This window comes from Sinohyriopsis cumingii, chromosome 7 (genome assembly GCF_028554795.1).
Source record: "Sinohyriopsis cumingii isolate HCF-2022 chromosome 7, ASM2855479v2, whole genome shotgun sequence".
NCBI lineage: Eukaryota > Metazoa > Mollusca > Bivalvia > Unionida > Unionidae > Sinohyriopsis > Sinohyriopsis cumingii.
In genome coordinates, this window is record NC_142967.1 from 52,986,952 (window position 1) to 53,014,632 (window position 27,681).

General features: G+C 33.1%; 1 protein-coding gene across 2 annotated transcripts; it reads left to right on the forward strand.

Annotated features, from left to right (window-relative positions):
• Window positions 1-44: 44 nt before the first annotated feature.
• On the forward strand, window positions 45-27,010 carry LOC149795259 (DNA polymerase lambda-like). Of its 2 annotated transcripts, XM_089964990.1 has the most exons (9): window positions 45-796; window positions 1,310-1,387; window positions 4,094-4,201; window positions 7,416-7,595; window positions 9,030-9,158; window positions 13,249-13,417; window positions 20,436-20,527; window positions 21,975-22,136; window positions 23,731-27,010. In XM_089964990.1, the coding sequence occupies exons 1-9, from the start codon at window positions 128-130 to the stop codon at window positions 23,836-23,838; spliced, it is 1,695 nt and encodes a 564-aa protein (XP_089821116.1). In that variant the 5' UTR covers window positions 45-127; the 3' UTR covers window positions 23,839-27,010. The 2 variants fall into 2 exon arrangements, 1 of the variants encoding a protein (XP_089821116.1); XR_016422293.1 differs by lacking the exon at window positions 23,731-27,010 and having other exon boundaries at window positions 19,937-20,527; window positions 21,975-22,031.
• The last annotated feature ends 671 nt before the right edge of the window (window positions 27,011-27,681 follow it).

Below are 27,681 nucleotides of genomic sequence, written 5' to 3' on the forward strand. Positions count from 1 at the left end.
CCAGTAAGATAATGTTTTACGTTTCGACTTCGGTTGAAGTTCTGTTTACGAATGGAGGCAGCGACAGAGAGTTTCCGACTGCACTGAACAAATAACAGATTTGTACTGTTCATTCCAGTATAAGGATATGCCTCCAGATAAAAAAAGACAACAGAATACATGCACAGATGTTCATACAAACAAGAAAGCTAAGATAAGGTCGACTGAAAATGTTGATCTTTTCTTGTCAGATGTCAGAGCTTTCATACTGAAGGCTTGCATTGAAAAAGCAAGATTGCAAATTTTTAAAACACAGTTATCCAGATTTGGAGGAAAGGATGACGATGTGTTATCCGACAAAACGACACATGTTATAGTTGATGACAAGGTTGATTTACTTAAAATGTGTCGTATTTTACAACTTGAAAAGCCCCCAGATATAAATATTGTTAAATCATCTTGGCTTAGCGCCTGCTTCCGGGAAAAGAAACTCGTAGATACCAAAGATTATGAGCTAGATTCTTCCAGTTTCATTAAAAAGGAAGATAAAAGTGTTAAGAAGAATAATAAATCTACCAATGAGAAAAATCAAATTCCTTCTACTTGCAATAAAAGTGAGGCACCTAAAAATGATCAACAGTTTCCTAAAGTTGGTGCCCTGTTGAGTGCATTTCCCAAGAAAGAGCATGGGAGTGATGGAGCAAACTATGACTCAGATAGTGATTATCTTCCCAGTGATAATGATGAAGAATTGGAAGATTTGACCTCGTCCAGTACAAGTACTACCCCAAGTACATCACCCATGAAATCATTGCCAGTATGTTTATTCAACAGCTATTCGTGAATCTTTGTTCTCAGCCAAAATTGGTGACATAATCTTCTCTTTATCCTAAATTAAAAGCCATTTGGATAATCATAACCAGGGTTTTGAAAAGCAATTAAAACTAAAGAGTTGTGTTGAAATTCGGGTCATGTAAAGTTGGCTACTCCAAAAAATGAATGAATTAGGAAGCAATATTCACAAACTCTAGCTTCATCCTTAAAAAATATCAGTAGCTGAAAAACTGCCAGTATCTTCCCAAATACTAGATCACTAAGCATTGTGGTATTTCTTATAATTTGTATTCATGAATACAAGCTGTATTTTGAAACTTCAAATCGTTCATACAAAAGAAGCTAGAAGTATAAAATATTGATTCAGTAAATTGCAGAACTGATAAAAATTAATAAATCTTATAATTAAAGACTTTTACAAAAATGATATACCAGATTTGTTTAAGGACTGACATAACTTCATTTATAACTTCATTTATATTATTATCTTTTGCAGAAGGGAAACTGGATTTGCTCTCAAAGTTCAAAGAATGAGAAGCCAAACTTTAATAAGCATATTACTGATAAACTAGAGGTAAATGCACTGGCAAAATTAATAACAAATATGATAGTCCTTTTCATTTAATACCTTCACTTCTAAGGAGGCTGGGGTATATAGTGATCCTACTGTCCATCCTTCCTGTTTTTTGGATACACGCCCTGACTCAAATTCTGAGACTAGCTGTCTCAGACTCCATGTGCATGCAAGGACCTTATTTTTTTATGTTATTTTGATCCAGTCATCAAATTGCTTAATTTAACTATGATTTAAGTGCTTGGCTGAGATCATGGGTACCTCTGCTGCTGACTGAATTTAGAGTGACAAAATTATGATAATAGTTTGTCTTAGAGCAGCCAGAAATAGATATATAATGCAGTTGTCCAGTATAATTACAACAAAGACACCAGGAAGACACCAGGAAGAAAATAATAGCCCAAAGATAATAAAACATGCTAAAACCTTTTTGTTACACAGATACAGCCCATAATAAAGGTTCATATTTTGAAACATTGAGTCTTAATTTCAATGTAGGGAATTTTGTGCCTGCATCATTATATGTGGAATCCATTGGTGCACATGGGGACATTTTTTTGTGGCGTGCAAATAGTTCTCTAAATATCATGACTTCAGCACATGAAACTACCTTATATCAGTAAAAGATGTACAGATATTGCCATTTGACTATAAGTACTTGCACATATTTTGTGCCTGTGGAGTTCCGAAGTTATTTTATACAGAACCGAATGTGACTACGATCAGAGGAGCACCAATTTTATACAGGTAGCTTAAGTTTTTTTCTGAATCAAAGGTAACATAGTTAAATTAGACTATTGGTTGTAGTAATTGTAATTTTAGAATTGGTGTTTCAGAAGTGGGGATGTTCTTTCACTGTAGTTTTATGTAGGCTTGGCCAAATCTGTAAAAAAAAATGGTGGTTACATGGCCAGCTGCATTATTGAACAACATACCATATTGCTATTTTTGCAATCAAAAGAGCTGGATTTAGTAATGGCTTTTGTACTTTTACTTAATTCAGCAAAATGTCCACATGCAGCAAGTACTATGCTGCTTTGACTATATCTTCTGGACTATCATTTTTGGTAACACTAATAACCAAGACACGAAGATACATTATCTCTATATGTTGGACCATTTGACATAAATACATATTTTCTTTCCATCCATTTATATGTTTTGCCTTTATTTACCTTTTTTTATGAAATTATGGATTTTCCAACATATAATGTTTAGTTTTAATTTATTTGAAAATTTATTGATTATTTGCCATCTTGGTTGGGATTTGATGGCCAAGTTATATGTGTAAGAAATGTAGTTTTTAAACAAATTATAGTTAAATAACAAATAATATTGATTTTTCACATGTGTATATCAGACCACTGAATACTGGCAAATAGCACAGATTAGATTCAATAATAAAATCTTTTCTGAATTTTAAGAAGGATAAAGTTAATCTTGTGCATAGTCCACAGATGATGGTGTCCAATATATATGTTTGTTATATGTCAAGTTACTCCTTTTTGTCAAGTTTCACAGCAAGCTTCAATTCATAATGCTGTGAAATGAAATATTGTACATTATGCTTGTTTGTGCATATATCCACTTGTAATTTGGGCAAAAGAGGACACCAAGTTATATGTGCAGCTTTTTCAATGTGTTGTTTTTCTTGTCATGTTGAAGTCAAAATATGAATCTCTGAGGTCACTTTTTTAAATATTCATTATATATAAGCTCAAAGGTATGCAACCAGTGCATACAAAAAGTTGTTTACATATATTCAAATTTGGGCATATATGTACACTTTTGAGATCCATGATCTCGGCCAAGCATATAAACATCTTTACACATTTTGTAACACTATATGCACTTTACACACATTTTGTCGACATTTTACATACTTTTGGTAAATACATGAAACACATTTGATAAAAACCTTACATATTTTACAAACATTCTGTAAACACCCCACTCACTTTCCACTCACTTTCCATACATTTTGTAAACACCCTACTCACTTTACATACTTTATAGACTAAAATTAACAGGGTATTCAGCATCCATCACACACTGCAAGAAATGGATGACAAAGACTTTACCATTTACTCTCAGTCAATGAATTTAATAATGCTTTTTTTTGGAATGTTTCAGCCACTATGGAATGGATCTGTTATCATTACCGATTTGCTCTGAACTTGTTTCGGATCCCATGATTTATTGATTGAACCTAATGAAGTGGATATTTTGAATAAAATGCGCTTCAGTGTTGACTATTATGTGTTAAAAATAAATGCAAGATACTGTTCACTGAAAGTTTTTAGACAAACTGACTTGATGTTTATTGTACTTTGAATGCATTGAGAATTGTTCTGTATGATTTTATGTCCAGTTTCTTTGTATAAATGTCCTCATGCACTGCTTATTTAGAGTTCTGCATGCTTAGCCTGGTTGTCTGCATTTATTTATGTATTTTCCAACAGCAGATTGTTTCATCAATATGAATAGATTCTTTGTGAAAAAAAGGATTATTTTGCTTAAGTTTGACTTGAGATGGACATCAGTTTGTCATAACTCACTTATAAAAATCAGTTTGAGAGATGTTATGTCTAGGTAGAATGAAAATTAGATGTATCTAACTAACATGTTATCTTGCTTAGAAAGATAGAAAATTGTGCCTAGCACCTATAGACATCGTTGTTTTATATTATTATTAATTTTTGTCAGGAAATGGCCCTGACATATTCCAGCACTAATGATAAATGGAGAGCATTTGGTTACCAGAAGGCCATTCAGCAACTGAAAAAGCTCCCCAAACAAATCACATCATGGGAGGTAAGTGGACAGTGAACTTGACTTAATTTTAATTTAGCCACCTATCATACATACCATATATACTCACTTATAAGTCAGTTCAAATTGCAAACAACAAAGATCCTGATCTGCCATAGCACAATGTGCCTGCATACCAGGGTATATATTATTTGTTCTACTGATTACCTCTAAAAATACTGCACATATCCAGATATGCCAGTGCATTATGCAACAGCAGATCTGGTCTGTGAAGTTTGCAGTTGGACTTGACTTAAAAGTGGGTATATATGGTTATAGGTGGAGTTTAACTGCAGACTGCTTGAAGATCTCCATCATGCAATGAGCTGACAGATCTGGGTCTATGCATTTTGCTAATAATAATTAGTAAAGCAAATAACATAGACCCACATGTGCTGGCACATTATGAAACAGCATACCAAGGTCTGTGTTGTTTGCAGTTGGAATCCACTTATACTTGAATGTATGCAGTACATTTGAGTGTTCTGCTAGAATTAGTATCATGCCATGGAAAATTCCATAACATTTGACACATGAATCATGAAATGGCTCAGAAGGTCAATCAGACTTTTTACAGACACATTAGTTGATCAACTCATTTTTACTTTTAGTGATAGCCAGTTATAAAAGAGTAAATAAAAACTGTCATGAAGTCACTTGACTTGTTATTTGGATGCACAAATAATGGCAGAAAAAAATGGAAACAATGTTAAATACAGATATAATTACTTAAATTTACCAAAAACACGTATATGCATTTTTTGTTCAAAAAATGATTGACAGATTAATTCAGTTTTCCTTCTAGAAAATTCATTGATGTAGATAGAAAATTTTTGCTCAGTAAAAGATATCTAAACATTTTTAAGTATTTCTTCAGTTGCAATATGTACCATATAAATTGAGAACCCTATTTCTTGGAACACCATAAATTAATTCTTAAATTAATTTTGTTGTTCATTGTTCTGGGACACATCATTTTTCTTTCAAGTCTAACTGTACTTGGCATAAAGCTCTTTAATCCACTGCAGCATTACATCAATCCAACCCTTCTTCTGCACACATATAATTCATCCTTTCAGTGCAGGAATACTTTTTAGCTCCTTCATGCCATGGAAATTTATCATTGGAGGCAATATATCTCCAGCTGTAAAAACAGCAAAGACTAAAGTTACAGTTTTTTTTAGTTGCACCAGTATGTGAATCTGCACACTTTAAAAACCCTCCTTATCAAAAGTCGACCCAGGAATGTGAAGAAAGTACACTGGAGGTTCATCCATATTAATGATCATACACTGTAGGTGAAATCATCTTCGTCTCTTCTGGCCATTACAAATTTATGATTTAATTTCTCCTCCAGATCTTTTGGGAGACACTGGGTCATTGATGAAGCACTAGATTGGTTCACATTAAAAACTACTCCATTGTTTCAATTTAATTTCAAAATTCCCATGAATACCAGTAAAAAGAAACCAAAGTAGACTTCCCTCTGTTGGCTGACTTTATATCTATCTGTGTTTGTGTGTGTGTGTGTGTGTGTGTGTGTGTGTGTATCTATCCATTCATCCCTCCCTCCATCCATCCATCCATCCATCCATCCTTCCATTTCCAGGGTTGACTTGCTTTGTAATAAAATATCCTCAGCATTGGACATCTTGCTGGTACATTCAAACAATGAGCTTGTTGCTTGCTACCAGTTATGTTTATTCACCACCCAGGCTTCTAACTTTTGTCATCTGTAATTATAATTGATACAAACAGGCATTGATGTTTTCAGTGTGAATATTATACACAGCATTAATTTGTTTTAATAGTACTCTCTGTAACCTGTGCCATGAAAATAATGATTTTATTTGCAAGATATTGGCATATAGTTAATCTGGCTGGATATAATCCAATATTAGTTATTTTACACCATGTCCAACATGAATGACAGGTACCTTCAAGCAACCGGTTGATATTGCTGTCTCTTCCCCTCTCTCTCATTTGTGATTTTGTTGGATCCAGATTTCAGTCTGACAACATATCCAAACCTTTGAGTAAAATCAAACGTGTATTTCTCTATGTTCACATCAGTGAACAATATGTTGTGTATTTTCTGACATACGCAATACACACTATAGTATGGATGCATATGCTGCATGTACAGGGTTTATGGATATATTTTTGTTTTTAATAAATTGCTCATGATGAAAAACAAGATGAATAAATGATAACAATACAAGATTAGTTTCTTTTATTTTATTATCAAATAAGCATTTTGTTGATCTATTTTGTTGTTGTTGTTGTTGTAGAGTTTAATGCCATTTTTTACCACAAGATAGGTTATACATGGCAGCCAGTATAACTGATGGAGGAAGAACCCTGGAAAACCCCGTGAAGAACCACCAATCCATGAGAAGCTACTGGCAAGCTTACTCACGTACCCACATTAGCCAAGCACAAGAGTCGAACCCATGCAGTCAGAGGTGAGATGGCAGTGATCCAGAATGGTGACTGCTTTAGACCACTCAGCCACTCAGGGCCCTCTATTTTTTTTTACATGCAGATTGAAGTTGGACATGCAAATTCAACACAAATTTATTTCTTAAGTCTTGGGACATGAGACCTAGGTGAAAAAAAGTTTCAACATAAGTTCTGGGACAGGAAAAAAAGTCATTTTTCATGTCCCAAGATATACAGTTAATATGGTAGCTGTAGACTTAGTGCACCCCCTTTTCATCATTATGAAGTCCTTTACTTAAAAGATTGAAACTTCTGTTATCTATAAAAGTGTTGCGCTTTTAATTATCATAAATCAGATGAAATATTAAAGATTGTTGTACTGCAGAGTCTAATAATCAGGAAACAAAGCAACAAAGTTGCACATACTGCATTCAACTAATGAGATTATCTTATGATATTATGTACAGCACACCCTAAGTTGAATACGGTTTCTGTTATAAGGTACATATCATCATGGAACTCATTTGATTTAGTGGCAGTAAAACTATATGTATCATGTACTTCATTATAATGCAGCCTTATTATAAGATGGTCTATTATATGACTTCCTTGGTCAGCAATATAATGAAGGAATACTGTATGTGTATACAGTGTTTAAACTATTTTTACAGACATGTAAGCCACATTGGCCACTGAATGCTGGCAAAGAGGATCAGAAACAGTCTGTAAGTTTGACATCCAAAAGCTGTTAACTTCCTTATTATGTTATGTTCAGGAGGCTATGTCCCTACCTGGTGTTGGAAAGAGACTTGCAGACAAAATCTGGGAGATTGCAGAGAGTGGTGATCTCAGAAAGCTGAATGAGTTCAAGTCCAGTGAGGAAGTGCAAGTTATCTCCCTTTTTACCAATGTCTGGGGTGCAGGGCCACACACAGCCAGAGTTTGGTACCAACAGGTATAATTAGTAGTATTATTGTTATCTCCATGCTTTAGTGTTGATGTCCATTTGTATACCCTCAAACTATCCTTTCATCAGTCCCTAATTACCTTACATAAATAACGGGGTAAAAATTACCAAAACTTTGTAAGTATCTATTTCTGATGGTAATCATGGGAAAGAGTTATAGTATTCTGTTTGGTACCCAGATGGAAGTCTAAGGCAAAATTTGCAATAAAAATATTAATTACATCAACATTATAAAATATATTTGGCTGTAGTATTCAAATTCAAGCTAAATATCTGTAGACAACAGCACAAGTCACTCAAATTGCAAACATCAGTTATGTTGTTTTTTACATGTAATGAATCAGTATATGTCCTGGGTGATGTTCAGATACATGAGATTCATGGTACAATTCAGCTGTTACATATATTTGATTTAATTTATATTTGATTTAATTTAATTTTAAGGTTAAAATCTTTTTATATTTAATTTCATTATATGTCAATATAATGTAGTTTTGTTTACTGGGAACTTGATACTTTTCCAGAAAATAGTTTGACCTTGACCATTCATTTGTAAACACCAAAAGCTGACCTATTTCCCGACCTTAATTCAGAAATCAGTGAGAAAAGTAAACAACTTTTTATTTTTTATCTTATTCTTAGAGTGAAATGATTGGTTCTTGTCAAGGTCATACTGGGACTATGTGCTTTTATATGTAAATACTTCTCAAAGGTTCTGGAAAGTTGACCCTCATCTGGGAATTTGTTTTGCATTTTGAGTTACTGCATAATCATTGTTTATAGAGATATCTGTCAGTCTCGGCTTAAAACACTTGATGTCAATGTGTTTGTTTGTTTGTGACCAGTTTGGGGAATTACATTTTAATGTTTATTCAAATTATTTGGATTTTAAAGGATAATTCTTTTTCCTGGAAAAATTTGAGTGCTCATACAAAATTCTTGGACAAAGACATTTCATTAATTCAGACTCTAGATTATTGTTTGTGAATAACACAGAACTGTAGACATTCCAACACCACAAAGGACACTGTATACGTCATCGCCTTCCATCTTGGATTCTTCATCAGGACTCAAACTTGAAATCATTAGAACATTTCATTACTGGGACTTCTAAAATTTAATTTGTGGATTATTCTTGGATTATTTTTGCATTTGAATTTTAAAACCATAAGTTCTTATTTTTTCATTTTTACAGGATTGTTCATGGGAAATAAATTATTTGTTAAATTTTTCAAAGCTTGTTGTTTTCACTTTTTCTTTTTTTACTGTTTATTTGAGTTAAACATGTAACATAAGACAGCTATGGCAAAATGGGGAGTGCAGGCTCATCTGATGAAAATAATCCTCATGATTACTGGTAAAAATCTAAATATGCAGACCAAATGCCATGATAAAGCCTAAATTTTGTATGCAATCTATTAGGGCTTCAGGACTTTAGAGGACTTGCATTCAAAGGCCAAGCTGACACATCAGCAGAAGGTGGGACTCAAACATTATGATGACTTCATGGATAGAATGCCAAGAGAAGAGGCAGCTGAAATAGAGGAAACAGTATGAGCTATCTATCTATCTATCATCTGTCTGTCTGTCTTTTAGGTGAGGTTACCATAGCCCTGTAAGTCCCTAATTATTCTGATGGAGACACTTTACAGCTGGAAATGTCAAATGTAGAGACATTTTCAGTAGATTTTTTTCCAGAGCGCTTGGGGCTAATTCTGTGATATTTATTCATTAATTTTAATCAAATAAAAAAAATAATACTATATTCTACAACCATTTTTCTACCAGTTTGGAGCAGTTATTAGGTTCAGCAGTGCGAGAAACCTAGTATGTTGGTCCGTTTACTTTTATTATCATATTAAGACAGAAAGCTCAAAATGGTATGTTTCTGACCCTGTTGCACACAACTTTGATCAAAATAAGTAGAACATTGGTTGTAGAATACATTGTTTTAAAATTTGATTAAAATTAGTGCATAAGTATATACTAATTGCACCAGATGTCAGATCATCTTCTTGTAGCAACCATGCTGAAAATGTCTAGGTATATGACCTTCATTCTAAAGTCCCCACTATCAATATTACAATGAAATTATCGAGCTAAGGTAACCTCAGCTATCTATCAGCCTCACCATCCATCTGTCCCTCCATTTCACATGTGGGAAATTTCATTGAAACATGTCATATTTGAGAACCTCTGATTCCTTGGGTAATCATATTTATGAAGAAAAGGTCAAAAGCACTCTAATATTTTGCCAATCTGGAATAAAGTAAAAGCTCACAAGAATGCTATCACCTGGGACCAAATTACGATTCTTGTTTTTGAGGGATTTGCTGTTTACCATTTTCATTTTAGGATGATGTGGTCAGGTCACCTCTCACATACCATTATAAGCATATTCTTGTATTTCTTGTCTAAACAGTGGTTGCCATTCAGTTCTTTAAATATATATCTGGAATAATTAGGACATCATTCCATCTGTATGCAGTTCTCTGTTTGGTTCTTTTTTATTGCATGGTTTTTTAGTCCATTTAAAGACCATTGGCCAGACATTAGCTCGAATTTCAAATTTTGGGGGGTTATATTAAAGTACAATTCAGATAGGAATTGGAAATTTATTTCATGTTCTCTGTAGAATGGTTTCAGTTTACTGGTTTAAAGTTTGTTGAAAATGAAAGAAAAAAAACCAGGGCCTGAAATATGTTTTGTTTCATGTGGATTTTCAGTTTACTGAGGTTGAAGTGGTGAGTCATCACTGTAGATGTGATAGTAACCAAAATTAATACTCAGTTTACCATTGCCCTGTGTACTTGAGTATATTATTTCTGCCACTTAGGGTTATGATAAGTGTGGACAGAATTGCATTTCTTGCCTGTGGTTGCTAATATTGCTCTCCTGTAATGGTGTCTTTTCATTTGTGAAAATATTTGTTTTCATGATGAGAAAAACAAATCCGAAACAATGCATAAAATCTCAGTTTGACCTATTAAATATCCTTGAACCCCACTTTTTAAAGAATTAATTTATTTCATCTCCAAAAGCATAATTTTAGAAAATATTTTACATGAGGAAGATCAAGTGCTTAAGGTATCTTCATTAGACAATAAAGTCCACAAATCAGATTGAGGAGTGCTTGTGTGTCAAAATGTAAAAACAAAAAGGTATAGATATATGTGTATATATGTATGTGTTAAATGTACATACTTTTATTATACTTTTGGTACCACACTTTAGAGCTATAATTTAACAAATAAATGTATTTTGATTATTTCATTCAGAATACATTTTCCATAAAAATGTGTGCACTCTAGACCCATAAGTATACATAATTTGGTCCTTGTCGAGAATATTTGCAAGTAGAACATCACAATTTTCCAGGTCAGGGCTGAGTAAATCCCATAACCCGACATCCTGGACTAGTCATTTTTGAAGTCATACAAGTAAAATTTTCCAAGTCACTAGACCAGGACAAGTGCTTTTTAAAAAGGTCGAGCTAGTCCTTATTTTCATGCTTTAATCACTATATCTGCCTTTATTTGGCCAATCATGCCCTCTGGGCGTACTGAATGCTTGATTCTACCCCTCTTCGTGTATACATTTACATCCTTTTACCGCTTGACTGCATATTGGGCTAAGCGACCAAATTATCTGCAAATCAAAACATGTCAAACAAAAAAAAGCCAGTATGATCAATTAGCAGTGTTGTGAGCGGTTTTGTTGCAACGAGTTTACTCAATCTAGATCATAATGAGCGGTTCACTATAATTTTAATCCAGCGAGTCAGTGTAAATAAATTAATGAAAGGTACTTTACCGACATGATTGTTGGTTTCCTTTATGAACTGATTAAATGACAGTAATGATTCTTTCACGTGCGATATTGTGTTTTAAGCGAAACAGTTATGCTAATTAATGAGCTGTTTCAGTTCGTATTTAAAAGAGAAAATTGATGTTATGATCACTTTAGAAGTAGTTGTCAAGCAAGCTGATAGTTACTCTGTGGATAAAATGAGTTTGCTAAATTATTTTCGCAAGTAAGGTAATAACGGTGATTTGGCGAAGGTAAATTTGTTTGAAAATGAAGGGATAAAACGTAAGACGGATACTGAGTGTGCGGTAGCTATTTCTGAGTGTGAATGAGGATTTAGTTCAATGAACTTAATCAAGACTTCTTTAAGGAATTCCTTAAACCAAAAGAGTTTACAAATGCTACTGAACATTTCTGCAAATGGACCAGAGTTTGAGGACTTTAACCCAGACACAGCTATCAACTAATGGCTTAGTGCTGGTGCAGGTGGCAGACATATACATGGACATATTTTCAAATCCATCAGTTAAAACATATATACATGAACCTGAAGAAGCCAAATATATAACAACCAATGTTTTTGAAAAATTAAATTCTTTTATGAAATAATTATGTTGTATATTGTTTTGTTTGTTTTTTTCTATGGATTAAGCACATGTCTCATCAAATCTCGGCAAGTGATTACCATTTTGGGACCAGTGAAAAATAAGGTGGGACTAGTGAAGAGAAAGGTGGGACTAGTGAATTTTCTGAAACCACTTGTCCTGGACTAGTGGTTAAAAAAAAAATTTGCTCAGCCCTGCAGGTACTCATGAACAATTAAGTTCTACACATTTTATATTGTTCCCTGCATTAAAACAAAATCGAAAATCTTCATTTCATTATTGTTGAAAATAAACTTAGGTATTGTATTGAAAGTTAGTAAAGTGTTTTTTTTTCTTCTGCCCTATAACAGGTTTAGACTTGACCATTTAAATTATAAGAACACCAAGTGCTGGCAAACAAAGCCTAGATCCTTAAGTACTGGTAATTGATTATTATCCCAAGCTAACTTATTTGAGGAAACCTTGTACAAAAGTGTTTAAAATGATCATAAAAATTGCCATGATATCTTTGTGTAGTTGAAAGTTTGGTTAGTTTATGGTTGGTTTGTACTGCTTTCAGATTAAACCTTTTCTGCTTGAGTTGGGTTTTGGTTTTGGCTTGATGTTTTATATGACAGCAACAAAAATAGGTAAATTTGTGCTGACAGGATGATTCATTGGTAGGATATGAACCTGTTGTGACACCCTTTTGGTCCTGAGGCCATCATGATAACCATTGAACCACCATGATTCCTGGCCAGTTTGGGTTCCTTTTATGATATGCATGAGGGCACATCAGGTCCTTTCTACATCCCTAAGGAATACTCTCTGGTGGCCTGGTGGTTAGAGCATCCACCTCAGATGCAGGAGGTTGCAGGCTCGAACCCCAGCTGAGTCATACCAGAGACTTATAAAAATGTTACTTGCAGCTGCCTTGCTTGGCTGTCAGCATTAAGAAGTTAGTGTTAGGACAGGTCAGCCTGGTGTCTGGATAATGTGACTGGGTGGGGCACCATGCTACATGTCTGCTGCATGATGCCCCAGTGCTAGACATCACTATAAAGTGTCACACTGCAGCCATCATATTGATATGGCTGAAATTTTTTCAAAACTATGTTAAAAATCCAAAACACAGACACACACCACATCCCTGAGCCAGCATTGAGTGACAGCTTAGATTGTGTATTGCTTTTACAGATCTGTTTGAGTAAATATTATCTCATTCCTTTAAACATCTGAACATATTTCAGGTTTGTGATGCAGCTGAGAGCATACAGCCTGGAATCATTGCATATGCATGCGGCTCCTACCGGCGTGGAAAACCCACTTGTGGTGATGTGGATGTGCTTGTGACTCACCCAGATGGCAAGTCTCACAAAGGGATCTTCAGTAAATTGCTGGCTAGGCTAAAAGAACAAGGTATGTCAGCTTTCCTTAACAGAATAATATATGTCTGCATTTTTTAAGGCGTGATCTGTTCACTTGACAGAGAAAAAAAAAGGATGTCTGCTTTTTCATTGTATAAATTGCGGACTTGGGGTTAAAACTAGGTTATATCAGCAGGGGCTTCCATTGCTAGGGTTCTGTGTTCTATTTTGAGTATCTAATACAAATAAACTGCATAAAAGTCTTTGGCCACCATTGACATTATTCTTATGCAATGATTGGCTGATAGCCCCCTGTTGGGACATGCAGACATCGAAACAGGTGTCTAATCAGACCCTAATTGCATTGCATAATTCAGTAGCGGTGTGATGCCTAATTGCATGGATTGGGATTATCAAGGACTGATGGATGCTAAATGTCTTACTGTAGATGAAATGAAAGATTTACTGTCTGTTTTTCTGTCAGCAATCTGTTGACTTGGCATAAAGCACAAAGTATGTCTGCTTTTTCATTTATAGAAAGTTTGCTTGTTAGAGAAAAAAATAAATGATTTCAGCTTTGTTTATCGGTAAAAAGCAGATTCAGCTGAAGGGCTAAGGTTTATTTGCTTGCTATGTACAGTGGTCCCCCTCTTATATGGCTTCCTTCACCACTGACCACTGCAGCATTACAAGTTTGTGTATCAAAGTACTCTCATGGGTGGCCACTCCTCAGATGTGGCATGCAGCCAGCATATTGGTCCAAAAATGTCCAATTTACCCCACACAAGCAGCCACATTTTGTCTGATGTGCTCAAAACCAATATTGAATACATTCAATAAGGGAATTAATCATATTATCTTTTCTGATGTCCAGTTTTCATGACTGAGATAATTGCTGACTAAAGTACATTATATCATGTACCATTTCAGTTAATATTACATCATTATCTTCAGATGTCAGTGTTTACAGGAATTGGGCTTATTGTGATTGAGTTTTTGGCTTCACAAAGCTGCTGAGTTCTTCTCTTTGAAAATTACAAATGGAGGTAATTGTTAAGATAATAAATTGATCAACATAGGCTAAATATAGCTTATATGAATTCACACATGAAAAGAAATGAACCTTGAACAAAACAGGTAACAGGTGAAGACCAAAAAAAAAACCACCATGTGACAGTGCATGTCACTTTCTTTATAAACAAGGCATTAATCTGCCATACAAAAGTTTCATGAGCATGAATAATTGCAGTGCAGTTAGCAATGTTCGAACAAATCTTTACAGAAGATTAAGTTGACCTCACATAAACAGAAAATTCTTACTTTATAAGAAAAAATACAAGTTGTTTGACTCAGCAACATTATGGAGGGTTAAAGAGTTCTTGATGAAAAATTTAATGTCAGAAAGACTCAAATAAACAACACCATGACAAATAAGAAGAATATGCTGCAGCAGTGGAAAAATAAAGTAAATGGACAGAGAATTATTCGAAATGCAAAGTGGTTTGCATCAAGATTTAAATTAAAAGGTTTTTGATTGGTTTTTCAATGCACATGCGAAGTATGAGGTATACTTAAGAATCCAGAAATATGAATGTATGTTTACTTAAAATAACTATATTTTTCAGACAGAAAAAAACATTTTGATAATTAATGTTACTTTTGAATGAAGGTATAAATTGTTTTGAAGTTACATGTAGCTTTCTTACTTCATTGATATTCATGTACTTCTCACAAATATAACCCCCCTCCCGAAAGGCCACCTCTTTTGTAAGGTCTCTTTCCCAGTGCAGAAGGGTGACCTTATAAGAGGGGGACTACTGTATTGTCTGTTAGAGTCAAACATGACTGAATACACTTGTAGAAGGTAAACCATGATTCTTTCAAATAAGTGAAAATTGCAGATGAAAAAATATATTTAATGTGTTCATTTAAAACACATAATATTTGTTCTTCAATTTGAAACCTAAGTTACAAAGATGTCTTTGAATGTATCAGATATTAATACATAAATATAAACATTATGCAGACCCTTTTAAATTTAAATTGGTGGATTTTATAAGGAAACTCATGAGGCTTTAGCACGATAAGTTACCCTTTTTTCCTTCTTTTCGGCCTGACTAAGAACTCCCTCTTTCAAACTCCATGAAGGCCTAGTCATCTTAATTTATTCTAACACAACAACAGAATTTACTGTAATCTCATATTCATAATTGTAAGCTTGTGTATTATTTAGATATATTACAAACAGGCTTTAACAAAATTAAAATAAGATTTGCGATCACGGAATGAAAGTACACATAGTTGCCCATGTCTCACAAAATTTGTTTCATGAGTAACGATGAAAAAACTAAATTAACTTTTCAGTTAACAAGTTATATTTCTTATACATACAATAACATTTAATATGAGACAAATCACACCTTCATATGTCATCTCCTTCATAGGTCATTTGGCTAACTGCTTGTTATAATAAGTGTAGTTTGTTTTATCATTGCCTCCCCCCAATTCCTGTATCAGACCATCTTATGCAGTAATGTAATATTAATCAAATACAACTGTTCTAGTTTTCATGATTTTAAATCTTTCAGAATCAAAGTATTTCAAAATATTTTATTTCAGATTCAAAGAAAATGAAATAAAAGTTTGATACATTTTACAGAATGTAAGTCTGGAGATTTTCTAGCCCAGTTGTTATTTTGTTTACAGCTTTATGTCAGATAACTTTGAAGTTATTGAAGGAAATTTCCATGATGGTTTGGACTACAAAAATAGACAAGTTATAACAGGAGCTTTCAAATTTTGTGCCCGGACTCCAGGGTCTTCTAAAATGTTTTGGTCTGGGCTACCATATATTGAATTTAGTTTACGTTAGCCACCTGGGTAACTATATGATATCAGTACTTGTTCTACATTTGTTGAAAATATTAAAATTATTTCACAGAATAGAATAATTATTATGGACTCATGACAGTCAAATGGAAAATTTCAAAGCATATGGTTTACATTAAAATGCCTTCTTAGGGTCACTCTATATAATAATGACAACCAAATTTGTTTTCTTTAATAACTCCAAATTACTCAGTAGAATTTTGAAAACTGAAGTCCATTAACACACTTGAGAGTCCATTATATAGAAAACTATCAGTAAATGTTATGAACTGATGATCTAAATCAGCAAGGACTTTCACTACAGATAGCTCTCTAACCAGCCTGGCTGCCTTCTGATTTTGTCTTTGATTGGACTATGTTGTGTTATTAATTGAGACCAGATTAGTTTGGAGTATTAGGATTTTAAAGTATTTTCTTAATTTTGAGAAATCATGAATAGAGAATCAATAGATATAAATGGGAAATGAACCTTACTACCTTGTAGATTTAAAAACATTTTTGTTGTTATCCCTGTTTTAAGGAGTCATGTAAATAAATAAAGGAATTTAAATAATTGTTATGTTATGAAGCACCATATTTTCATATTTGTTATAGATTTACTTGACTTCAACCATGTAGCATAGAAGAATGTTTATATATATATATATATATATATATATAATACATATAAAATACAAATCATAAGTCGAGTAACAGTCCTTTCAAGTATACTGGATCCAGCAAGGGATTATGTGCATCATGGATTGAGTAAGATAAATGCAATAAACTGACAACAACAACACAGAACTAGTTTCTAACTAACCTAAGTGCATTTGACTCTAAATGAGTCTTTCAGAGGCAAATGCAAAACAGAGACAACACAAACAAAAAACACAAAGAGCATTGAGGTTACAAAATTTTACTTACTGGTAACTATTTCTACAGGACTAAAAGCTTAAAGATTTTGATGTTCAGCTAGTTGGCTTTTTGCGAAAATTTTTGAAACCACAAATTATATTCTGTGTATTTCATTGCTTTAGAAGACTGGAAAAAGAAAACCATGCAAAAATCGAATCACCTTTTTGCAGCTGACACAGTTTCATTAAAATAATTTGTTCAGTTTGCTTATCAGTCACCCATTCACCTATAATTACTACTCAAATAATGAAATATCTAGGATATAATTTATGGTTATGCAAAGTTACATAAAGAAACAGATGGTGATTCAGCACCATATCTGCACTGTTCATTGTCAGGTCATTACATTTATCTTACTCAATCCCTGATGCATGTCATGTATATTAATAATGATAATAATAATAATAACAATAATAATAATAGTTAAAAATAATATTAATGAGGACTTTGTGTAGCACCTAATCTTTAGAAGCTGTAAGTGTTTCACAAGATTAAACAACAGCTATAACATAAAAACATATATAATGATATGATTACAAACAACAAAAACCTTGAAATCAGAAAACATAAAGACATGCTGAAAATCTTTAAGGTAGGAAACATTATTTAAGTTTATTCTTGCAGTCAAAATAGGTGAGTTCATATATAATATATATGTCACTGGTGAAAACTGTATTATTTAATATGTTTCCTTCCAGTCCAAGATTAGTATTCTGTTTCATTTTGAAACCCCAAAACTTGAGTTCATGACTTGAACCCTTTCTCCACATTTGAATTTACCATCACCACTTTCACTCCTACCTCACCCATCAGTTTGTTATTCAGTTATTTGTTTGTGTTTATTGGTGTTGCAATTTTAAATTTTGACCGCAAAACTGATTTCAAAATTGGAATTTTTTTGTATGACCTTCCTTATAAAATTTCATAATTATATGTTTAAAATAATTGCATTATTTCCATGTGAGCTGTTTATTTATTTGATCAACATTATTTGCTGTGAGATAAATCTTCATGCCACATTATTGTTACATAATGACCAGTACAGTTTGGCATGAGATAAATCTACACATCATATGCTTGTTACACAGTATATCTGCATTGATATTATATTGTCATAATTGTGCCATCTTACAACTGAGAATTCATTTGTAATATCAGCAAGAATTAAAATTTCAATTTTATAAACTAAATAATGTTCTAACTTATTACAGACCATTGTTTTGCAGAATATGAAGTTTCTGTAACCAGCCAATCACTGTGTCTATGCATTGCTTTGATCAATATTAAAGACGTACTTGTTCAAACAAATCTATCTTCACCTTAACAAATATCTATAATTGTAATGAGTTGTTTACATATGAAAATCAGACTTAAAAGGACTATTTCATTTCACTAATATTATCTCTTGTGAATTGATCTATTGACTGTGCTGCTTCTATCAACTTTTGCACGATTTTCTTTTACAAGTCAACACAATATATTTCACAATTATACATGTGCAATACTCTTTCATTATAATGCTCTCCATGGGAGTCATAAGATATCTTGCCTTTTTGTGATGCAAATCATACATCTTATGATGAAGTATATGATATATATATATACAATACACCCTCACTATAATCATCATCCACATAAATCATAGAGTATACTGCCATGTAATGAAAGAATTTTATAATGAAATGCATGATACATACCATATTTCATTATAACACCATCCATGGGAATCATATGGTATATTTCCTTATAATAAGACCACATTATAATGAAGTACATGATACATACAATACTCCCTCACTATAACACCATGAATGGGAATCATAGACTATACTGCCTTAGAATGAGACCACCTTATAATGAAGTACATCATATATATAATTTTACTACCCTTAATGACATTAGACTAACCCATCTTATAACATGAACTGTGTTATAATGAAGGGCATTACAGTGAGGGAGTGCTGAAAATTGCATCAAACTCATAGGAATTTTTGTTGAAGTTATAATAAAATGAATGTTTATATATTACAGAGCAAAATCTGTCAAGGTGTCAGAATTGTACCTGTTTGACAGTTCATAGGCTCGGATAAATGATAATTTGAGAGGAAATTAATCAAGGTTGCAGTGGTGACTGGCAGTCCATGTAGATAACAGATCAGTTATAGTATACTCCCAGATGTTGATAGTCCTCTTAAGTCTATTCTTGCATCATAATAATGGGTTAGCTAGTTAATGGTAAGAAGGAATAATGAGAATACACAGTATATTAACCATACTGTCAGATCATTATACTAATGTGTTATATAGGTTAGTAAAATCATTTATATATATTTGCATATAACACAAATGTAATAACACCTCATGATGTCATAGTTGGTTGCAATTATTCAACTTGTATCATAAATTGATTCTTTGATTGTAATAATAATACTATTGGCATGGGAGTGTTATCTTACAGATATTTTGCTCTACAGTTTTGTAGTTTATTTGAATAATCATTGAGTGGGTTGGGGTTGTTTTTGTATAGAAGCAGTAAGCCATTTTCACATTAAAACAATTTTAAACCATTTCATGGAACAGTAAAAATGTATAAAAGTTATATTTTGAATAGAAAATAGTCATTTTTTCAAAATGTACAAACAATCTTTACAGTTAGCTTAAATAAAAGCTGAAAAGATTTTTTTACTGGTTTTAGGTTTGGCAACAAAAAATGGAGCTCATCTTTTCTTTATTCTGAATTTCAGTTTTGCAGTTTGATGAAAAAATATTTACATTTGTGTTCCAGATAGGAATTTCTTGCAATGGTGGGAGGAAGAAAGGAGTTTCAGTACAAGGGCAATTTTGTTTGAAGGAAGGGGTGCTTTTTGCATCAAGGGGCAATTATGGGACAATAAAGTGACTCTAATCTACAACAAACAAAAGCTCATTTCTAACTTTACTGAAGATTCAATAAACAGGCTGACAGGTGGAATATATAGAAACACAGACTGAAGAAGGTGTTTCAGTGATCTGGGGAGAGACATGGGGTGGGTTCTGGAAGAGCAGAAGAGAGGGGCTACGACAGCACTGAAGACTAAGTGGGGAAACTTGTCTCTGTTTCTTTCTTGTTGTTTTACCTTGGCTTGTTCATGGATTTTGTATATTACAACAATACATGTACATGTACATGTGTTTTGTGAAAATTGCTACCCATAATGTTTAAAACTGAATATTAATATCAGACTACCAATGCACATTATATTCACATAGTTATGGATACATGTTGATTGCCTGGATTGTTTCAGGCTTTCTCACTGATGACCTTGTCTCTGCTGAAGAAAATGGAAACCAGAAGAAGTATCTTGGAGTGTGCAAGCTTCCTGGAGACAGGCAGCGGGTGGGTAAAGCTCATACAAGCATGAATTGCACTTTTTTTCTGCAGTACCTGCAGCCATGGTTTCATGAATTGAGAGTGCATATGAATATGTGAACAACTGTTCAAACATAATCCTATACATCATTTGCCATACACAAGAAACCATATAAAAAAGACCAAAAGTCTTATTATTCAACCTGGATTTTAATGCACATCTGTTCAGAAAGGAGGTTCCTTGTTCAATGGTTTACCTCTAATCCACTGGTACTCACACCTTGATCACAAATATTCAGTACAGAAAAGAGTATAAGTGACTTTTGTTAATCAAGTCCCGAGTAGAAAATCAACCCTAAATTGTCAGAGACCTGCTTGGCTGTAAAATTAGACCTTAAAAGAAGCTGAAGTAACGTTTTTATACATTAAATCTGAAGAAAGAGCTGAATAATTGTATCAAATTATACTGTACTTTATCATCAGGCAATTATACAGTACTTTATCATCAGGCAAATTCTGAATTATTAATCAACTGTAACATTTTTTCAAACAGACCATGGACTGTCATATTCAGTAATTGTAATCACCCATAATTGGTTACTAATTGTTTTAAAATCTTATTTATTTTCTTTTTGATAGTTTCATTGGCACTTATGACAAATTATTGGCTATATATTATGCGAAGGAGATAGATTCCTTTCCCAAGGAGAATCCAAGGCAGCTGACCCTGGCTGGCTGACACAGGCTGGCCTAAGTGGGAATCAAACCCACAACCCTTAGATTAAAAGTCTTGTGCTTTGCCAACTCAACAACCTCAGCTCACCTTTTCTTGTAATCAGAATTAATTGGTCATCCAACATCTTTTTATAATAAAAGTGATTGTAACTGAATCAATTACAGTAAAAAATACACAGTAATCAAGTTTGCTGTCTAATTACTACGTGCTTGTATTTTCAAAGAAACATACTTTGCACTTACCAGCAATGTATTTTTAAATTAAAGCTAACGATGAATTAATATGTAAATGATTATGAAGGGTTTCTGCATTTTGTACAAAAATGGTATTATCTAACTACTGCTTTTTGCATTGCTCTACTGTATATTTGGTAATACAAATATAACCATGTAAATATTACATTCATAATGTGTAATACTTAAAAAAAATGAACTTGTAATTCATAAAGAAATGTGATCTAACTTAATATAAAAACATGGAGAATTTATTACATTACAAAGTGTTATGTAAATTAATCAGTTACACTACCAAAAATGAGTAATTACTATGACAATTTCACAAGTAATTTTAATTAAAATTGATTGCATTTGAAATTAATTAGCCCCAGATATGGTTTTAAATTTTAAGTTTCATGTCTGAGCTTGAAGTGTTACTTTTTATCTGATGTATACTTGTTTATTTAAACAAATTCAGTATAATCAGCTTTTTAGAAATGTTGTAAGCTTTTGTTGTTTACAGTATCGCCGACTGGATATAATAGTGGTTCCATATGAAGAATATGCATGTGCATTGGTTTATTTCACTGGATCAGCACATTTTAACAGATCACTGCGCCATCTAGCAAAGAAAATGGGAATGTCACTTTCAGAGCACTCATTGAACACAGGTGTAGTTAGAAAGGTAAATAAGTTTTGTAGCAAATTAAATAAATTCTGAACTACATTAATTAGGAGATCATAACGGTAGTGCAGGCACTTGCCTATGGGATGAACATATCGCCTCTTTCTAGGAGTAATCAGTAGAACGGACAACATAGACCCTAATCTGCAGGTACATTATGCTACAGTAGAACTATCTTTGTTGTATGCAGTTTGACTTGACTTATAAGCGAATATGTTCTGTGAGTATGAAAAAGAGGCATCAGAGTAACTAAAATACAAGTAAAGCAGCTAGACCAGGAGTCAGTAACCTATTTTACATAGCTCGATACTTTTTTCTGGATGAATTACAAAATGAATGAGTGTGCCACCAGTAAGAAAGTAACACTGTTAAAATCCAGATATTTGGATACCGTTTGTGTGCCTCACAAAACTTCTTGCTGACCCGTGAGTTAGACTTTAATCTGTACAACAGTCTGATTATCAACTAATAAAACAATTAGACTTTAATCTGTACATCAGTGTCAGTATGAACTAGTAAAGAAATTAGACTCTAATCTGTGCAGCATTGTCAGTATGAACTAGTAAAGAAATTAGACTCTAATCTGTGCAGCATTGTCAGTATAAACTAGTAAAGAAATTGGACTGTAATCTGTGCATCAGTGTCAATAAGAAATAGTAAAGCAATTAGACTTTAATCTGTGCATCAGTGTCAGTATGAACTAGTAAAGCAATTAGACTTTAATCTGTGCATCAGTGTCAGTATGAACTAGTAAAAAAATTAGACTCTAATCTGTGCAGCATTGTCATTACAAACTAGTAAAGCCATTAGAATGTAATCTGTGCATCAGTGTCAATAAGAAATAGTAAAGCAATTAGACTTTAATCTGTGCACCAGTGTCAGTATGAACTAGTAAAGCAATTAGACTTTAATCTGTGCATCAGTGTCAGTATGAACTAGTAAAGAAATTAGACTCAAATCTGTGCAGCATTGTAAGTATAAACTAGTAAAGCAATTAGACTTTAATTTGTGCATCAGTGTCAGTATGAACTAGTAAAGTAATTAGACTTTAATCTGTGCAGCATTGTCAGTATAAACTAGTAAAGCCATTGGACTATAATATATGCATCAGTGTCAGTAAGAACTAGTAAAGTAATTAGACTTTAATCTGTGCATCAGTGTCAGTATGAACTAGTAAAGCCATCAGACTTTAATCTGTGCAGCATTGTCAGCATAAACTAGTAAAACAATTGGACTTTAATCTGTGCAACATTGTCAGTATGGACTAGTAAAGCAATTAGACTTTAATAAATGCAGCAGTGTAATTATGGATTAACAACTATATGAGATATTTCTGAAATTGTTGCCACAGGTTCCAATGTCAACCCCCCCTCCCGATTATGCATGTCAGGGACAATACCTTACATTTATATAGTATTTACAGTTTTTCACCTTTCATATGCTTCATTATACTGTTTAGCTTTTGAATATATTAAGATTTTTGCATTTGTACTACAGACTTATATGAACATGATTTGTGTGCTACATTTCTCGCTCAGTAAAATAATGTGCTTTAAAGATAAGGCAGATTCATTGTTTTCTGTCATTTTGTCAGGGGCCAGAAAAAATTTATGAGGGAACACCATTGCCAACACCAACAGAAGAATCAGTCTTCAAACATCTTGGAGTGCCATATCGCCCACCTGAAGAGAGAGATCACTGATCAGGCACATTTTTGTGAACATTTTTAAATAAAAACAAAATGCAACCCAGGAAATTTAGTAGACATTTTAGAGAATTATTGCTTCAATATACTGAACTTGTATTTATATTTTTCAGGATAGTGAATGAGCTTGATAAGAGAGAATTATTTTATTTTTATAAATGACAATAACATTGTACACATGATAGTATTACAAAGGAATATTTTATTCAATTTCTTTTATTAGAAAATCACAGTAAACATTTTACATTCAGGATATGTTCCTAGGATTAATCATAATACCATGTAATAATTTATTGGTTTTTGACAAAATAATTCGTAAAATCTCCATTTTCATATTGTGCAATATAGATATATCTAGATATTAATTATTTTCTCTATTTGATGTTTATTTTATGTTTGTTTTTGTTTTACTCTCAACCTAGTAACAATTTATATTCACAATTATTTAAATGTATTTTAAGTCAATTTATTGTGAAATTTTTTTGGGCTTTATTTCTTCAGTTGATCTATTGCTAAAACTTGGTTTGTTCAGAACCCCCATATGCCTCCATTTCCATTATAATGACGGCATTGTATGTGGACAGATTGTGACCTTATAACAAATACAAACTGTACATGTTGGTCATTTTAGAGGGTTAAAACACAGTTCACAGCATTCAGACATTTGCCAGAGCATGAAGAAAGTGTTATTCAAGCATATACAGTTGTTAAATGAATATTTTATGTACAAAGTTACTGTGAATAAACTAAAAAATATGAGTTTACTTGATCGTTGTATGTGATCCTGATGTTTGAGTAATACTAATGACATAAAAGAACATGCCAAATCCCCATCATGAAAGAATGTCGTATTTGAGTTATCATTCAACCAGGTATATTCACCTTTGGCATTTTTACCCAATGGTCCATCAAGATCGATTTGAGATTACTCTGGTTAATCATATTGTACTGAATGATTGAACTGACTTTCTCATTATTTTTTATTTTCTTTGTTATCAGGCCTAATTAGCAGCTTCTCTGTGGTCAAGTGACAAAGTTACAATATTTAATGCACTTTTCTGTGAATATAGCTTTTATCAAAATTTGTTTATTGCATTTCTTTCCTCACATCAGAACATCTGAAAAAAGATTATTCTAAATTATAAGAGGGCTGGAAATAAGCTTGAGCTGTATCTCTTGATATGGTATTTGTATGTACTTTCAATTATATGTACTTTCTGTGATATTTATATGCACTTTCTATTTTATGTACTATGTGATATTTGTATGTACTTTCTATGTGTTATTTGCATTTATCACATAGTCCCTCCAGTGTTCCTATAGTATGTGTAGTTTCATGTTTTTGATATGATGTGTGACATATCACTTTGTGTGATTCTGATTGGTCAAAATAAGCCCATGAAATTTTTGTGCAGTATTCTCTTTACTGGTTGGCTGCAATTGTGGGAAAATGTTTTGAACCCAACCTTCTGGAAATTTTAGTTTTCATGTTGAATGTTTTGGCAGCCATTTTTTTTACATTGGTCATGAAAGGGAATCAGGAAATAAATGGTCTTGTCTGACTGAATATAGTCAATTTACTCTTACAGGGGTTAAATCACTACATCATGTATAACCTATCATATCATCATATGAAAAACCCAAGACCAGAAAAACAGCAAGTAAAACTAAGGGTTTTGTGCAGTTGATGGGTGTGTGGGGCAAGGGTGGAGGGGGTGCAGTATACCTGTAATGTAGAATCCACCTTGTATACAAGAGTGGTTTAAATATTAACATGTAGACTTAAATAAACTCATCTCTGGTCACAGAAGAATTGGGACTTCAATTGGTCTCCCAGCTGACAGAACTCTATCCCACCACAGCATATTTACACAGGAAAATGTGATTCAATTCTGGCTCAAAATGAAATTTGTTTATGTCTTCTGTAGCCTACTGTCCCAAATCAGATTATTCAAATATCTGGTCACAAATGCAATACACTAAATATGGGAGTTTCTGAATCCAATAATCCTCCTTTCACATGAATATCATGACATTGTAATATTTTTTTGTGAAAGGGACACTTTAGGCTAAACTTGGATCATCTACTGATGTTGTTCTAGGGTTTAATGCCATTTCTCAGCACAAGATAGGCTATACATGGCGGCCAGTATAACTGGTGGAGGAAGAACCCTGGAAAACCCAGGGAAGAACCACCGACCCACAAGAAGCTACTGGCAGGCTTTTCCACGTACCCACGCTAGCCGAGCCTTGGACTCGAACCCACGCAGACAGAGGTGAGATGGCAGTGATCCGAAACGGTGAGTGCTTTAGACCACTTGGCCACTTGGGGCCCCGGATCATCTACTGAACTCTAACTGGTACTGAATCAAACAATGTGGTATATCACACAACATTGAATATTTTTTATTGAAAAATGATCTTGTCTGAGTAAAATGTTCTCTTTATTTGAAAGGACTCTTATTCTTTGATTTATAATTTGTTAAAATAATCAACTTTTAAACATTAATACTAGTTCAGCCTCGTTTGTAACTATTTTTTATGCATAACAAAGGAAAGGTGAAATCGATCATTCTTCTTTCCCTCTAAAGAAAAGAATCTCAAAGGGTAATGATCTAATATTAAATTTATGAAACTCATTGAATGATGTCTAGCTTTTGCTCACCAAGGCTCGCAAAAACTGAATATTATTCAACTTGTATCATAAATTCAATATTAAATCATTATCCATTTGAGATACAGTGTGTGATATTTGTATGTACTTTTTATGTGATATTTATATGTACTTTCTATGTGATGTTTTTATGTACTTTCTGTATGATATTTTCATGTACTTCCTGTGTAAAGTTTTTATGTACTTTCTATGATGTGTGTGATTTCTCTGTGTTTGACACTTTTATGTACTTTCTGTGTGATAATTTTATGTACTTTCTGTGTGATAATTTTATGTACTTTCTATGATGACATTTGCGAAAAAATACTGTTTATACTGAGCGAAATAATGGGACATCATTTACATTACAGTATTTAAAAATATACTGGTTAAACATTGAGAGGTGAATATTACAGATTGATTTTGAAAATGTTGTATGTTGGACAGAAATGCTGTTGGATTTGTTACGTGTTTACGCTCGAATAAACAGTAACACAGAAAGAGTGAAAACAACAAGCTTTTTAAAATTTAACAAATAATTTTTTTCCTGGAAAATTCTGTAAAAATGAAAAAAGGAGAAGAACTTACGGTTTCAAGAATCAGATCCAAAAATAATCTAAGAATAATCCACAAATTAAATTGCAAAAGTCCTTGTAATAAATGTTCTAATAGTTTCAAGTTTGAATCCTGATGGAAAATCCAAGATGGATGACGATGACGTATGCTGTAGTCAGTACTGTGCTTATCTACATTTCCTTGGAGGAATACAAATAATGGCACTCCAGTGTTGGAAATCCAAATTAAATTTGTAAGCAATGTCTTTCCAAAATTTCTGTGTGAGCACTCCTCAAAATATTTCCAGATAATAAAGAATTAATCCTTTTGAAATCCGACTGATCTGAAGAATTATTGTAGCTCAAATCTGGCTACAACAAATTAACTTGACATCAGTAGGAAAAGCCCAAAACCGAGAAATCTCTCTCAAAACAAAGATTTTATTGTATCATAAGACGCAGTTTCGAAATTCCCCCAAGTTGCGAAATCGGGGGGGGGGTCACATGATCATGTTTACATCACATACACAGAATATGGTCATGATTAGACCAATGATTTAATTCCCAGAATAAAATTTTAAAAAGTGTTTACTTTTTAACCCACGTAGTCCCATCATGACCTTGACAACAACC